This window comes from Hibiscus syriacus, unplaced genomic scaffold (genome assembly GCF_006381635.1).
Source record: "Hibiscus syriacus cultivar Baekdansim isolate YM2019G1 unplaced genomic scaffold, ASM638163v2 tig00110819_pilon, whole genome shotgun sequence".
NCBI classification, from domain to species: Eukaryota; Viridiplantae; Streptophyta; class Magnoliopsida; order Malvales; family Malvaceae; genus Hibiscus; species Hibiscus syriacus.
Window position 1 is genome coordinate 1994566 of NW_024062875.1, and position 14553 is coordinate 2009118.

Genomic DNA, 14553 nt, shown 5'->3' on the forward strand with positions numbered 1-14553 from the left:
TTAATTTGATACAAATAATTAAAATAAGGATTACAACTCTTGTCGGTGTCGGGGTGTTGTTGAGTAATAATGTTGAGGCCCACGTCGGTTTCGTTGTGGTCGTTGCACTTGTTCAGGAGTTTGTTCAGCATAACCAACCTGCTCATTCATCGAGGGCATAGGTTCTGGTGTTGTAAATATATGCTCACCACCACTATGCTCTCCTATCTGAGGACAAACACTCGTACTTGTCATCATAGATGTCATCTGATCAAAATCATTTGTTGCCCCAAACATAGGAGAGAACATGAGTGATTGATGAGGAACATGCTGAGGAGTGTAGGGCGTAACACTAGAATCACCAACCACTTGGCTAAATGATCTTGTGTGATCAAAAGATTCTGGTGGGATATTATCCATTGTCTCTTGTTCTGCTCCACGGTGAGAAGAACTCCTACTCCCACTCCCACTCCCAGTCCTTCTTGGTTTCTCGGGTTTACCGAATTTTTTCGTATACTCTATAAATTGTCGTCTTTCTCTGATCATTGTCAAGAACGGATTTCCATGTTCCCAAAAATAATTCAGGTAATCCGAACTCTTGAAGTCAAAGTCATCTGCTTGTATGGGAGTGAGCGTTGGCAAGTATGAACCCCTGTTGTTCCAATGATTGATATGGTTGGCATGCCTCACCGACCAATCCTCACCGATCCTACCCCGCCCATCTAATCGATGGAGAGCATCATGATTCTCTGGAATGAATGGAATATGTTGGTGGAAGCCGAACTGCCTCAACACTCTATCGGCAAATTTGAACTCCACAAACATGAAATGGATCAATGGTGTAACAGCACACCAATATTCACAACCCTCCCAGACATGTTGCGGTACGCACGACATAATTTCTTGATCATCGTACGGCCTCCAAATAAACTATAAAATAAAATTATTTAATTATTATTTAATTAAATAATTATAAAAATCAACAAAATAAATCAATAAAAATATTATAATATAAACATAATAAAAAATAAATTCACTTATTAATTTTATATATACCTCAACTTTGCATTTGATGTCAATCTTAAACCTAAACTCTTTCACGTTGTTGTGCGCCAATCTCGTTTTTTCTATTTTATGCCTCCATCTGTATACCAATCAAAATAAAATTCTATAATTATTTTTCATTTACAAAATATTCTTTATTTAATTTAAGATAAAATATTTTAAATTAATAAAATTACCTTCCGGCAAGAGGAAAGTCAACTGCAGTTCGGCTAATCTGTGTTAACCATGGAATTCTGTACCACGCCCACGATTGTAATAACATCGTGCATCCACCGATTTCAGTCGTATACGCATCATTAACAATTAATGATGCCTTGCACATCTCGCGATACAAGAATGCCAATATTGCTGATCCCCAACTATACTGACGGGTCATAAAGAAGTTCTCCAAAAACGGAAGATATTGTATATGGACAAGATTACTGGATTTATCTGGCATCAAGATTCCGCCAATCAAACGTAATATATATGCTCGAGTTGCATATATAATGTCTCGCTCACTACATTGTGGATCGAGCTTAAACTCATTTGCCAACCAGGATAATCTCAGTCGTGACCCTTTTGCTATATCTTTGTCTGGTACCTTCCCAAGGTAACGCTCACATGTTGCAAACACGTCAAGATATGTATTTCCCACCACTGCCATTCCATTTGTAGGAACCCCGAGTTGTAAAGCCACATCCTCCAAAGTGATCGTACATTCACCACATGGAAGATGAAAAATATGAGTTTCTGGTCTCCACCGTTCAATTAATGCACTTATCAAACCGGGGATCAATCGAAATTCTCTTACAAAAGCAACATCATAAAAACCCACTGTTTTCAAATTATCAACAATACGTTGATCTGGCATCTCACAGTTGATAAGTCGAGGACGAATGACTCGTTGTTCGTCATCCTGTAATTTATTAATCCATGTAATTAGAATTAATTCACTATTCTCAAATAAAAAAAATAAGTCGATCATATTACCAATTCTACCAAATGACTCGAAATATGTCGACCATCTAGCCTCAAAAGAACATTTTCTTCTGCCATGTTTCAACAAATCTAGACAAAAAAATTAAATATTACAATCAAATATTAAGTTGTTTTTTTCCAAATAACATGTTATCTAATTTAATAAAAAAAATAAAAATAAACTTCAAAGATAAATTTCAAATAATTAACTATTTGGTTCTCAATATTTTCAAACTTTGTAATATAATCCCTAAATTTATAAATTCTATCAAATTGAACCAATTATGCATACTAATACTAAATTCCAACATAGTATACAAACTTTTAATAATTTACATCTTATTCCTTAAATTCCACAAAATTTGCAAAACGGTCACCATAACTTGACAATGTTCCAAAATGATCCAAAGCTTATTTCAAATTATGTAACAACATATAAATCATTATTTCAAACTATGTAATGTAATAACATATAATCACAACATATAATCACTAAACCTTAAAACAAGAAGAAAATTAGATATAGGGCTTGAGTTTAAATTACCTCAATTTTTTTGACTACGATGATGATCTTCTCGCTCTCTTTGCTTCTGATATCCTTCCTCTCACTCTCTTCGCTTGTTTTATCTCACAATGAAGAAAGACGCCGAGCCGAGCACTCTTATAAAGATGTTTCGAACTCTTGTGCATGCATTATTATGAAGAAGACGCCGAGATATCCCCTCCCATTTGAAGAAAACGCCGAGCATTCCACCCCAAATTGTGAAGAAAACGCCGAGTAATCCACCCAAAGTGAAGAAGACGCCGAGACATCCTCTACTTAATCACATGCGATGCCCTATTATCAACTCACCCCGTGAATTCCCTGCTCACCACGTGAATTCCCTTTTGCGTGCATGATTCACTTTTGCATAAATATAGATCCTGTAACCTTTATTAATATTTAGTGCTACTTTATAAAATTAATGTTTTTATATAATAAATGTATGGATTTGTTTAATATTAATCATGGGCCCTAATGTTTTTGTTTTTGCATAAATTTATAAAATGTACGTTTTATCTTCCCTTGCTTTTGCTTTTGGTGTTTAAACTAACTCACTCATAAGTTGGAAAGTTTTCACGTTGGACCCTACAACCCATTATCTTCCCTTGCTTTCCTTGTTTTGCTCAAAAATCTATGGCTGCCAACGAGACCTCCATGTTTGAATGGAACAAGCATGGAAACCAAAGGAAGACGCCGACAGATCCGACGAGCATGGAAAATAATTTGAAGACGCCGAGACCTCCATGTTTGAATGCAAATTGTGTTGAAGACGCCTAGAGATCTGATTTTGCATGCAATTGTATTGAAGACGCCTAGATCTCCCTCGAACGAATGAACCAACCTGAATACGCCGATAAATCTGCTAAAGACGCCGAGAGATCCATGTTCCTGTGTCAATTGCCCCATTTGAGGAAATAATCACATTACAACATTATTTTGGGAAATAATATATTCCCCAAACATTATCGTGGCAGTTTTGCCCATTAAAATGTCACTAATTTAATGTAAAGGTAAAAAAACTAAGGATAAAGTTGACAAATGATACTTTAATTATATGGTATTGTTTTATTTGGTCCTTCAACTATTAAAAGTTATAAGTTATTCCGTTTAATATAGAGAATTACTTTGTTAAGTTCATCAATTATTAAGAGTTACAAAATGGTTACATGATTATTCATATGTTCCAAGTTTATCATTGTCTTTTAAAAAGTTGACAGACGTATGAGTTGGACGTTAACTTGTTAACCGATATATGATAAAATCATATTTTAATGATGTAAACTAACACCGTCGTTGATTTCAAGCATTGACTCGATGACATAATGCAAACGAATACTAAATCCATAAAATACAAACTCGAACAAGAATAGGAGTGTGTAATCTAAAATTCTAAAAATATATTCTAAGGAAATTATGTTTAATCCAATAAAATTACAACATTATGTGTGAGTTGTTTTAAACCACAGATGTCCTATTTTGTATCAATATTACAACAATAAAAAACATGTCAAGAGAAGCATGTTTAGTGAATTGAGCAATGCAATTGGTTTTAGCATGCCTAAACGATCATGCTTCTTTGAATAAATACATAAATTGTCATTATCGTGCTTTGTAATAGGTCACAAAATTTATATCTCAATATTACAAATTACAAATGTGCAAGACAATGACCAACGAGGTTACGTTATTCTAGAGTTGAACGGTCAAAAAGCATTATCTTAATCTTATCAAAACATTAAATTAAAGCCGACTTATAGATAAGTGATAACTCACCACGCTCCAATTATTCTTTGAATGCCAAATTTTCACGTAAAAGAAAAATATAACACTTCTTCTTATTCTCGTATAAACCCCACTTTTGAGTCTCTTCCCCTTCTAAAAAAGTAACATCTAAACCAAATCAAGTGCATTCATTCACACAACTTGGACTTTAAGCAATGAATGTTGCTTGAAAATTGCATTTTTAAAATTTCCAACTTTATTTTTATAATAATTATTTTTTATATGTTCCATTTCATTTTGCTCAAAATCAGTTCCTCTATTATGTGAAAGTTAAAGATTTAATCCCTAAAATCTAACCCTTTCATATGTAGTCTCAATTTTCAAATTTTTGATTTGAACTAAGCAGTAATTGTTAAATCTATGAAATCAAATTTTTGTAATATACTTTCTTAAAATTTAAAAATATAAGAATTAAATTTAAGCAAATTAGGGTACGTAAGTTAAATCTAAATTTATACGTAGTATAGAGACTAAATTCACATATTATGCATATGAAAGGGGGACTAATGACACTGTTTAACCGATTAGGTGTTACGGTTAAAAACCGGCGGGGGTGTTTTATATGAGCCGATGATTACGGGGTTGTGTGGGTCCCTATCCCCACGTTAGATGCTTGCAAGTGTCTTCTATTTGCCTCAGCTTTTAATTAGCTTCCTTTCTTGGGGATGTTTTGTTAGTGCGTTTAAGCCTTGTTCCATCTAATATCCTATATCTTCTCATTAAATCACACCCGTTGATATTGCCTTTTAAAACAGTTTGGCAGAGAATTTCTTTCGGTCTTCATTTTTTTTCTTCAATCTGAACTTTCTCATAAAATATAATAATTAAATTTTATCAAATATAAATTTACATCAAATCAATCTTAAAATCACAATAACACAACTTCAAATGTCAATTTAAATTAAAAATAATTTGATAATTTTAAAACCAAACCCACCTCTTCCATAGACAAGTATAATGGAAAGCAGATGATGTAGGGCCAATGAGGCAAAACTTATCCGTATAAGGTTCAACCTAATTTATAGATGGAGTATAAGTCTCTGTACGGTATATATATATATATATATTTATTTATTTCATATAATATAATCATACAGAGAATTTAATAAAGCAGACTATTGGTAAGACTACAAAATCTCTTGTTTTCAAAAGACTTACTTTAATTTTATTCTTGGCTTAAATATTTATATGATCCATTCTTTATTATTTTCTCTCAAATTGATATTTAATTTATTTTTCCCCAACTTGTATATACATTTTCATTCCCTTCATTATGTATCGATCACTGACATCAATAATTAATTTAAATTAAACATCTGAGATCATTAGGGTTATCGATCACTAGTTGAAGGAATAAAATTACATGTATAAAATTGAGAGAGAGAAAAAATAGATACCGAATTAGAAAAAATAGACAAGTACAAGGGGTCACATGGGCATTTTAGCCATTCTTCTTTAATATTAAATACAAATTTAAAAAATAGCATAGTTTCAAACAAAAGCAACGTAATAAAGGGCCCTCAACCCTTCCTTCAAGAGATAGACCCTCCTCTTTAAGTACCCCGTTCACCTTCTCCCTTTACTCACACCCCAGCCCTCAAGCCTCTCTCTACTCTGTCAAAATAACAGAGCTGAGATCTTAGTTTTCTAGTCAAAGTGTTGAAGTAATTAAAGGGAGGGAAATGAAGATGGTGAGCTTATTCTGCATTGTGATGTTTATGTGTTCAATGTGGATGATGGGTGAAGCTAGAATTCCAGGAGTTTACTCCGGTGGTGCATGGCAAAATGCCCATGCTACCTTCTATGGCGGTTCTGATGCTTCTGGTACCATGGGTACGTACCCACGATTTTTACCTCATTTTCCCTCAAAAGCTTCTACTTTTTCTTATAATGTTTTCCCTTTTTTTATTGTTGCAGGAGGAGCTTGTGGGTATGGGAACTTGTACAGCCAAGGGTATGGAGTTAACACGGCGGCATTGAGCACTGCCTTGTTCAACAACGGGTTGAGCTGCGGTGCTTGCTTCGAGATCAAATGTGCTAGTGATCCCAGGTGGTGCCATTCAGGGAGTCCTTCCATCTTCATCACCGCCACCAACTTTTGCCCGCCCAACTATGCTCTCCCGAACGACAATGGCGGGTGGTGCAACCCTCCTCGCCCTCACTTTGACCTCGCCATGCCCATGTTCCTCAAGATTGCCGAGTACCGTGCTGGCATTGTCCCCGTTTCTTACCGCCGGTATGTGTGTTATGTTCCTTATTTAAACTCGCTGCATTATGCTATTTTCATGTTTTACGCAAAAATGTTAAATTAATGCATGAGAAGTCATTTTTTTTCGTTAATCTCTGTTTTAGATTCGTATTTTTTTCTGATACAAGCTCTCGTGAAGTCTGTGTCAGAGCAGAGGAGTTATTACTAGCTTTGGTATTTTGTTTTTACCAAAATACCCTTTTTCTTTTTCCCCATCTACTCCCAAACCCAATCTTAAAAGTTAATCAAGCTTCTAAAGGTTTTTTCTTCCGTGGCTACCAAATCAGCATAATCTGTGGCCTGTTTCTTTAGATCATAGGTTGATAAGGGGTTTAATTTATAAATTTTAACATTGTAAAGGACTAACACTGAATTAGACCATTCTATTTGTGTAATGAAATTAAAACTTCGTACTTGATTATGATTATTAAAATTCCTTAGTAAAGGAGTAAAGGACTTAATCGTAAAACTCGCTATCCCAAAGGCCAAGAGACACGATTTCACGGTTCCCGATGTCCTTGACTAAATTTCGAACCGTAATTCCTTGTATTGTTGTTCCGGGCCAACAATCACGCGCCATGTTTCATGCTAACATTTGGTGCTCTTGTTTTCCTTGATAAAATAATAATAATAAAAGGGGTCACGGTTATGGTTTAATTTATGCAGAGTGCCATGCCGGAAGATGGGAGGGATACGGTTCACAATAAACGGGTTCCGTTACTTCAACCTGGTTCTGATCTCCAACGTAGCGGGAGCAGGGGATATCGTGAAGGTAAGTGTGAAAGGAAGTAGAAGCGGTTGGATGAGCATGAGCCGGAACTGGGGTCAGAACTGGCAGTCAAACGCGGTGCTTGTGGGTCAGACACTGTCGTTCAGGGTGACAGGCAGTGACAGGCGCACTTCCACCTCTTGGAACATCGTTCCCTCCCATTGGCAGTTTGGTCAAACATTCACTGGCAAGAATTTCAGGGTTTGAACACAACTTTGGAACCAGGAAAAAAAAGCAGCAGCAATTATTAACCCCATGATATAACTTTTTTTTTATTTTTAAATGGAAGTTTCCCACCATAATATATTACGATGTTTTAGGGGCGGAGTTCCGTTTTAACCAATTGGATTGGGGGTGTTTTTTGTTTTGGTTCGGGCATTTGGAATGGTGGGTTTTGTTTTTGTGATGTGGTTTGAAGGGAAGGACTGAGGCGGCTGCACAGAAATGTAGCCCGCAGCCTATAAGTGTTGAGGGATTTTAGGACCTTTTATGTATTTTAGTTTAATTGAATTATAATATATATTTGGTTTGTTTCTTATCATTCTCAATTCTCGTCTATTTTCTCCACATGTTTAAATTCATTTAAAACTTCTCACTTCAAATGCCCAAAATGTTATATACGTGCCAAAATATTAATATGAGTAACCTATTTACGAGGACAGAAATTGAATTTAATAATTTTGATTTATTTTGTTAATTAAAAATTAGTTGTTAAAACTTAAAAAGGGGTAACAGAATGTAGCCCATAACAGCGTAACCCGTAGTTGGTTGGGAGGTCACATCCAAATAAGGGCCCCAACTCCCAACTCCAATGCTTTTGCCTAAATTTACTTTGTATCAAACCACCGCACATGGGGTGTTGCTCCAATGGGCCGGAATTCATGAATAAGTCCTTTTATAGTATATTTTATCAATAAATTCGTAAATATTATTTTTGACACAGGGAAAAGAAAGATCGCGGAGATCAAACTTTAAAGTTAATATCAATTAAAGTTTTATTTTAAAGTAAGTTATAATTATCATATCACAAATTCGATTATGATATTTTTTTCATTAATTTATTAAAACAGTGATGAAATTTATCTATTACAATGTTTAATAATCATTTAATTATTAGATTGATTACTTTTTAAGGGTAAACGGAATCAATTATTTATTGTATCCGAAATAATAAGATTCTTGATACAATCCGAAAATTTGAAAACCAATCAAAAAGGTCCAATGAATAAGTTCATGAGCCACAACATTGACATCTCTTCGAATAAAAACGGCTCTAAAGTTTGGGTCATTTATAGAATACGTCGTGCTTCAGTTAAGTAGGTGCCTGCAATAGAAAGATCGATAGAAAGGTTTGATAAACAGTAAGGGTGTAAATGAACATAAACTTTTTTATTTATACTAATTTATTTAGCTTAACGAACGTTATACGAGCAGTTCACAGAATATTCTGTTCATTTACACCTCTCGGTAGAGTATGGTCTGTGCGTGTCCTTTAGTTACTAGATTGACTATTCCTAAGCTATCATAAAGGCATTAGTATTCAGAATCATTTGTATTTGTTACATTTGGAGGGATAAAGATCTTTGGATTCCTATTCCACCTCCAAAAAGGTATTTGGATTCCTTTTGTGCTAAGAATCCGCTTTTCACATTATTAGGGAAGAGATTATATTTTTTCTCTCTAATAATGATACGGTAACATGGCACTTAACTAAGATAAATTATTCTACTTGTAATTACTACCTTTTTTTTAGAAAAATTAATAAATAATGTTTTAATCTACGATAAATTTTGAGTTTGATTTCTGGAGAATTTTTTTGCGTTACTAAATTGATTTATAAATTGTGATGCCATATGAAAATATGTTAATTTGTAAAAATGAGCCCAATGCTCCATTTGATATTGGTAACAAGTTGCATGCTAATATGATAATGAAAAGTAACAACTTTTATATTTTAATAATATGATTATTGATTCTTTAGTTATTAGCTTAGTTTTGAGTATAATTGACATCATATGGTTTATAGCGATTGTATACGGATTCTTAAAGACTTCAATCTTAGCAAGAAGGTGAGATGTTGTATATTAAGACCATGTATCTCAACAATGAGGAGAGATATTTATTGTATTTGTATCGTACTAATATTTGGTGAAAAGGTGAGATTCGAATATCCTTACACTATTAATCGATTATTGAGATAAACCTAATGAAATTGTATCAAATGAATTGATATGTTTATATAACTTTACATATAACTATGTAAGAAATGATATGAAATGCTAATTGATGTTTAATGTATGTTATAATCAACTTGATGTTATGCGACTATATTTGGTTAATATTGATATATATTATGTTTCATTTATGTCTTGACTATCTCATTCAGCTTTTAGAAACTCACTTCATTTGTTTAACTACTTTTATACGAGTTCAATTGTGTTAAGAGTGTTTTGGGGTTTATTCTGGGATTCTAAACTCCTAAGATGGTAAGCATGTGTTTGAGGTTTTGTAACTATTTGGATTGTGTTACATATTGTATTATGTTATTTGCTTTGTTCCCCCAACCTATGTTACGTTTGAGTAATTTAATAATTTGTGATTAATGCAAATGATGAAAACTATGACTGATATGATTAGTGTATTCTCATTCTTTCACTTGATTGTAGCGACTAAGATATAAGATGTAGCAAATACTCATTGTTTTTCCCAACAGAGATGGTAAGTGACCGTGCTAATAATGTCATGTGGCTGAATAAATTATAGATTGTGCTGAAACATAACATTCACTTTTTCTACAAGTGAAGCATCAAAATGCGTAAGGATTTTAGAAGCTGATATTAAGCATGTAGACATTGCAGTGCTTTTTTTTTTTTTTTTTTGCTGTGGTATGAAGTTGGTGATTCTTCGCAGTGGTAACCTCACTCTTGACGGATCAAGTGGCGATTTTTTTCTAGATTCTCTACTTGTTTAAGAGGTGGTCTGGTAGAAGTAGAAGCAGCAAAAGCTATAGTAAATTAGGTTTTATTGGGTATTGGTTTAAAATGAAGATGAGTCAAAACAAGCAGTCAACATATTTGTTTCATATGATCAAACGGCGTTAGGTTAGTCGACTTAACGCACCACAACTACATTTCGGTATCCCAGTAACGTAAAAAATCAATAATGTTAATCAACAATTCATTACTTTTTGAAACATTAATAGGGAAAAGAGAAACTTATTCAAATATAGATGACCATTTGTGTAGTTTACCCTTAAATAAAACATCAATTGTTTTAATAGAAAATGTCTGAAAACGAGGGGGTGAGAATCTAAACAGGGAGTACTAAACTCCAATCCAGATACCGAGTATCACCGTGCACTTGAATTGGTTGCTACCCAATGGCAGAGGATGTTTTGGAACTTGGAAACTGGAAAACGCCGTGCTTTCTGCATCGAATTTTGACCTAGGAAGTCCTAGGTACAATCTATTGACTTGGTTTTCAAGAAAAGCGGCTAACAACACAAGTGGCGTTTCGGTTGCAAACGGATTTGTTTATCATTCTCAGCATTTAATTCTCAAACCGATCATGAAAGCATTTGGTTTTGATGGATGGTCCGGAACAGTTGATATTTCTTGCATCTCAGAAGACTAGGAGGAAATAATCATAAAAATATGATTATAATTTGACCAAAACCCGATCGGACAAAGAAAAAAAAACCTAATAATTGCACCGTAGAAAAGCAATTACATCGTTTTCCATGTTGGCTCTCATAAACAATTGCATATACATTCCCATTGCTATGGGTACAGCCTCTGCAATTTTGTAGACATGATTGGTTTTTTTGACTATCCAGTACATGACCTGATGTACCAACTGTACAGTCACTAGGCAAAAATATAGAAAAAGTGAATGCCCGAGTTCTGGAGACGACCAACCGAGTATACTCGGGTGGTCGGAAGCTTTTGATTCCATTATCAGGCATAAAGTGGCGAAGCCGATGGACGAGGGTACGCAGTCGTACTCCCACCAGTAGCATCATCTGCGCTTTGCCTACGTCTCCGAGGCAAGCCATTAATCTTGTTCGAATTACTTTTGGAATCGTTAGAATCCATGAGCTGCTGCAATGCTGTTACAACCTCATTCATGTTCGGTCTGAACTTAGGATCGATGGAAAGGCATCGTAAAGCAAGGGTAGCAGCTTTAAAGGCTCCTTCCATTGAATACTGGCCTTCGAGGCGATTATCTAGGACACGGAATACTTTGCGTTTGTTGGCAAGGTAGGGTTTGGCCCATTCCACCAGCTTTTGTTCTCCCAGCGGCCGATTCTTGTCAATTGCTCTTCTGCCGGATAACATCTCCAACAGCACAACTCCGAAACTATAGACATCACTCCTGGCAGACAGATGACCTACACAGTTGGAGAAAAAAACAGAATGATTCTTTGTTTACAAGAGCGGAAGATTACATATTCTGGGTTAACTGTTATTAAGTACCTGTGGCAAGATACTCCGGAGCAGCATATCCGTACGTCCCCATGACCCTCGTAGAAACATGGCTCTTATCACCTGTTGGCCCATCTTTGGCCAATCCGAAATCTGAAAGCTTTGCATTATGGTTCTGTAATGGCATCAGAATGAAATGGTTCATAGAGAATGTGATGAAATAGTGATGGAATTGGAAATAATGCTGGCTTAACAAATCTCGTACCGAATCAAGCAAGATGTTGGAAGTCTTGAAGTCGCGATATATGACTTTCGTTTCCGCACTGTGAAGGAAGGCAAGCCCTTTTGCAGCACCGAGAGCAACCTTCAAGCGGAGGCTCCAAGAAAGAGGCTGGAAATAAGAACCTCCTGGTACACGTAATCCAAGTGTTAATATTAAATAAAATGACACTTCAAACAAAGTTTCGTTCGATGACACCAAGCGATAGACCGGAAGAACTTACTCCTGAAGAGATGATTCTCCAAGCTGCCACGTGGCATGAATTCATACACCAAAAGGCGGTGTTCATCCTCCAAGCAATACCCAATCAATTTCACAAGATTAGGATGATAAAATTGTCCCAGGTAATTCACTTCAGCCTAAAAGATCGAGAATGAAGATAAGTGAATCTATGCACTTGGATCTCAAAACATAATTTAAAAATTTCCAACCATAAGGTCAAAATGATAAAAACAAACCAATAAGCTTCGCAGATAAACATCTTAAGCAAGCAAATTGAAACACAACATATTAATAAATGCAAACCACTCGGATGCTCTGCGTATAAGAAGGATGAGGCTGAACATGGACTCACCAACCACTCCCTGTGACCTTGGAACCCATCCTGCTTAAGCCTTTTGACAGCAATAATGATGCCAGTTCCAGGCTTGGTAGCGGTGAAGGCGTTTTCATCTATCCAACCCTTAAACACAGAGCCGAAACCCCCTTCTCCTAGCACGCTATCGGGACGGAAATTCCTCGTGGCCATTCTGAGATCAGCAAAGCTGAAACTTCTCAAATTGGGGGACTGTAAAATCTCACCTTCACTCCGAGGTGTCAAAGATGCTGAGAATGATGAAACTTTGCTGCCGCTGCTTTCACTGCTCAAATCTTTCCCTTCACCACTATCATACTTTGAAGTCAGCCCTGTTTCAATCATGTATATAAATCATGCATTTGTTAATTGAGATCTGTTGATTGTTCTGAAAACCCTATATTACTAAAATGTTTCAATCATGTATAAATCATGCATTTGTTAGTATGACGCTCAATAAAGAGAACAAAATGGAAGCTTTAGAAATATTCAACTACCTGTGTTATTGAGGCTCTCAGCTTTGATTCTGGCACTAAAGCAAATCCCCATTGAATCAAATACCCGAAAACAAGCCACCATCTTCAACTCTTCTTCTGCAGATTGTAAAACACATACAAAAAATGACCCTTTCCTCCAGAATTCAACAAAGAAAAAGGAGATCTACGTTTTATAAACAGAGCTTCCCAAAACCATCACTTTTTATAACAAAATATCTTTTTTTCTGATTTAGAAGTTCAAACGAAAAAGGAAACACTTGAAACAAAAGACTACCCAAGAAACTAAATCACCCAAAAACAAATATTTTCTCTGTAAACCAAATAGAAAGCAAGGGAAAAATGGGTTTCGAGAGAGAGAGAAGTTTACCAGTTTATAGAAAAAGGCTTGAATTTTTCTTGTACAGTACTTGGTAGAAGCAAGCGGCAGGCAGCAACTAGTAAGCTGACAGTGATGATATTGCAGATCAAAGACAGGAAAATAAAAGATCTTTGAAGGAGGGTGAGATTAATTGCATTAATGGCGGGCTGGTCCCGCTTTCCAAGCGTAGCGTGTTATGCTTCTCTCTCTATCTCTCTCCCCCGTGGGATTGTCTTAGGAAAGACGGGTTAATATACGGTTAATATACAGCATTACCGGATACATTAAAATGTATTTAATAAATTCGGTTTAGCGGTACCTATTATGTTGACAACTAATAATGTTTTAGGTAGAAAATATGAAAAACTATTAAAAAATTTGGTAACCGGTAAACTTTGGTTATCGGTAAGTATCTATCATTTTTATAAAAGTGTCCATACGTTTAACATATCAAGTAAATTTTACCGGTTTTATCATAATGAATCTGGTTTTGTCATATTTTTACATGTTATATTGTAAATTATCTATCCTTTTTATAAAAGTGTCCATACTTATTTCACTGTGAAAATATATTTATTATTATCTTTAGTTAATATTGTTAAATTTAAAATCTAAATAATATTTTATAAAATATCAAAACAATCAAATAATTTTTTGTGTAAATTAAATTATTAAATTAATATTGTAGGTGGAAAACATGAAACACTATTAAAAAAATTGAAACATAAATTACATAACTTTCAAAAAAATATATATCATTTTTATAAAAGTGTCCATACTTATTTCACTGTTGAAAACATATTTATTAAATTATTTGGTTAATATTGTTAAATTTAAATTCTAAATAATATTTTATAAAATATCAAAACAATCAAATAAAATTTTGTGTAAATTAAATTATTAAATTAATATTGTAGGTGGAAAACATGAAACATTATTAAATAAATTGAAACATAAATTACATAACTTTAAAAGCAGTTTTAAATCCTAAAAAGTGTCGATACTTTTAAAAAATATATCGATCCAAAACGATATACCAGGTAAAAATATGATAAAACCGGTAACAAAATGAT

The 14553-nt window shown here is 34.6% G+C and overlaps 2 protein-coding genes and 1 long non-coding RNA gene across 4 annotated transcripts; 2 read left to right on the forward strand and 1 right to left on the reverse strand.

Moving 5' to 3' along the window:
• The first annotated feature begins 1874 nt into the window (after window positions 1-1874).
• LOC120142198 lies at window positions 1875-12120 on the forward strand. The gene is made up of 3 exons (XR_005517825.1): window positions 1875-1884; window positions 5815-5818; window positions 11996-12120. It is a non-coding gene; the product is annotated as an uncharacterized LOC120142198 (long non-coding RNA).
• Window positions 4245-7888, forward strand: LOC120142197 (expansin-A4-like). 2 transcript variants are annotated; one of them, XM_039156939.1, is made up of 4 exons: window positions 4245-4250; window positions 6005-6163; window positions 6248-6566; window positions 7245-7554. In XM_039156939.1, the coding sequence occupies exons 2-4, from the start codon at window positions 6013-6015 to the stop codon at window positions 7552-7554; spliced, it is 780 nt and encodes a 259-aa protein (XP_039012870.1). In that variant the 5' UTR covers window positions 4245-4250; window positions 6005-6012. The 2 variants fall into 2 exon arrangements, with proteins under 2 accessions (XP_039012870.1, XP_039012871.1); XM_039156940.1 differs by lacking the exon at window positions 4245-4250 and having other exon boundaries at window positions 6013-6163; window positions 7245-7888.
• Window positions 11027-13596, reverse strand: LOC120142195 (probable serine/threonine-protein kinase PBL10). Its single transcript, XM_039156938.1, has 7 exons — window positions 13490-13596; window positions 13123-13218; window positions 12626-12957; window positions 12275-12410; window positions 12037-12179; window positions 11823-11946; window positions 11027-11737 (listed from the first exon to the last, which is right to left on the reverse strand). The coding sequence occupies exons 2-7, from the start codon at window positions 13202-13204 to the stop codon at window positions 11304-11306; spliced, it is 1251 nt and encodes a 416-aa protein (XP_039012869.1). The 5' UTR covers window positions 13205-13218; window positions 13490-13596; the 3' UTR covers window positions 11027-11303.
• Between the last annotated feature and the right edge of the window lie 957 nt (window positions 13597-14553).

What these genes read in the sequence shown, in the direction of transcription:
- LOC120142197 (XM_039156939.1), top strand. Translation starts at nt 6,013, where the DNA reads ATGAAGATGGTGAGCTTATTCTGCATTGTGATGTTTATGTGTTCAATG. An exon ending in TGATGCTTCTGGTACCATGG is followed by an intron (nt 6,164 to 6,247) that starts GTACGTACCCAC and finishes TTATTGTTGCAG; the next exon opens with GAGGAGCTTGTGGGTATGGG. An exon ending in GTCCCCGTTTCTTACCGCCG is followed by an intron (nt 6,567 to 7,244) that starts GTATGTGTGTTA and finishes TAATTTATGCAG; the next exon opens with AGTGCCATGCCGGAAGATGG.
- LOC120142195 (XM_039156938.1), bottom strand. Translation starts at nt 13,204, where the DNA reads ATGGTGGCTTGTTTTCGGGTATTTGATTCAATGGGGATTTGCTTTAGT. An exon ending in GGAGAATCATCTCTTCAGGA is followed by an intron (nt 12,180 to 12,274) that starts GTAAGTTCTTCC and finishes TACGTGTACCAG; the next exon opens with GAGGTTCTTATTTCCAGCCT. An exon ending in CCAACATCTTGCTTGATTCG is followed by an intron (nt 11,947 to 12,036) that starts GTACGAGATTTG and finishes ATGCCATTACAG; the next exon opens with AACCATAATGCAAAGCTTTC.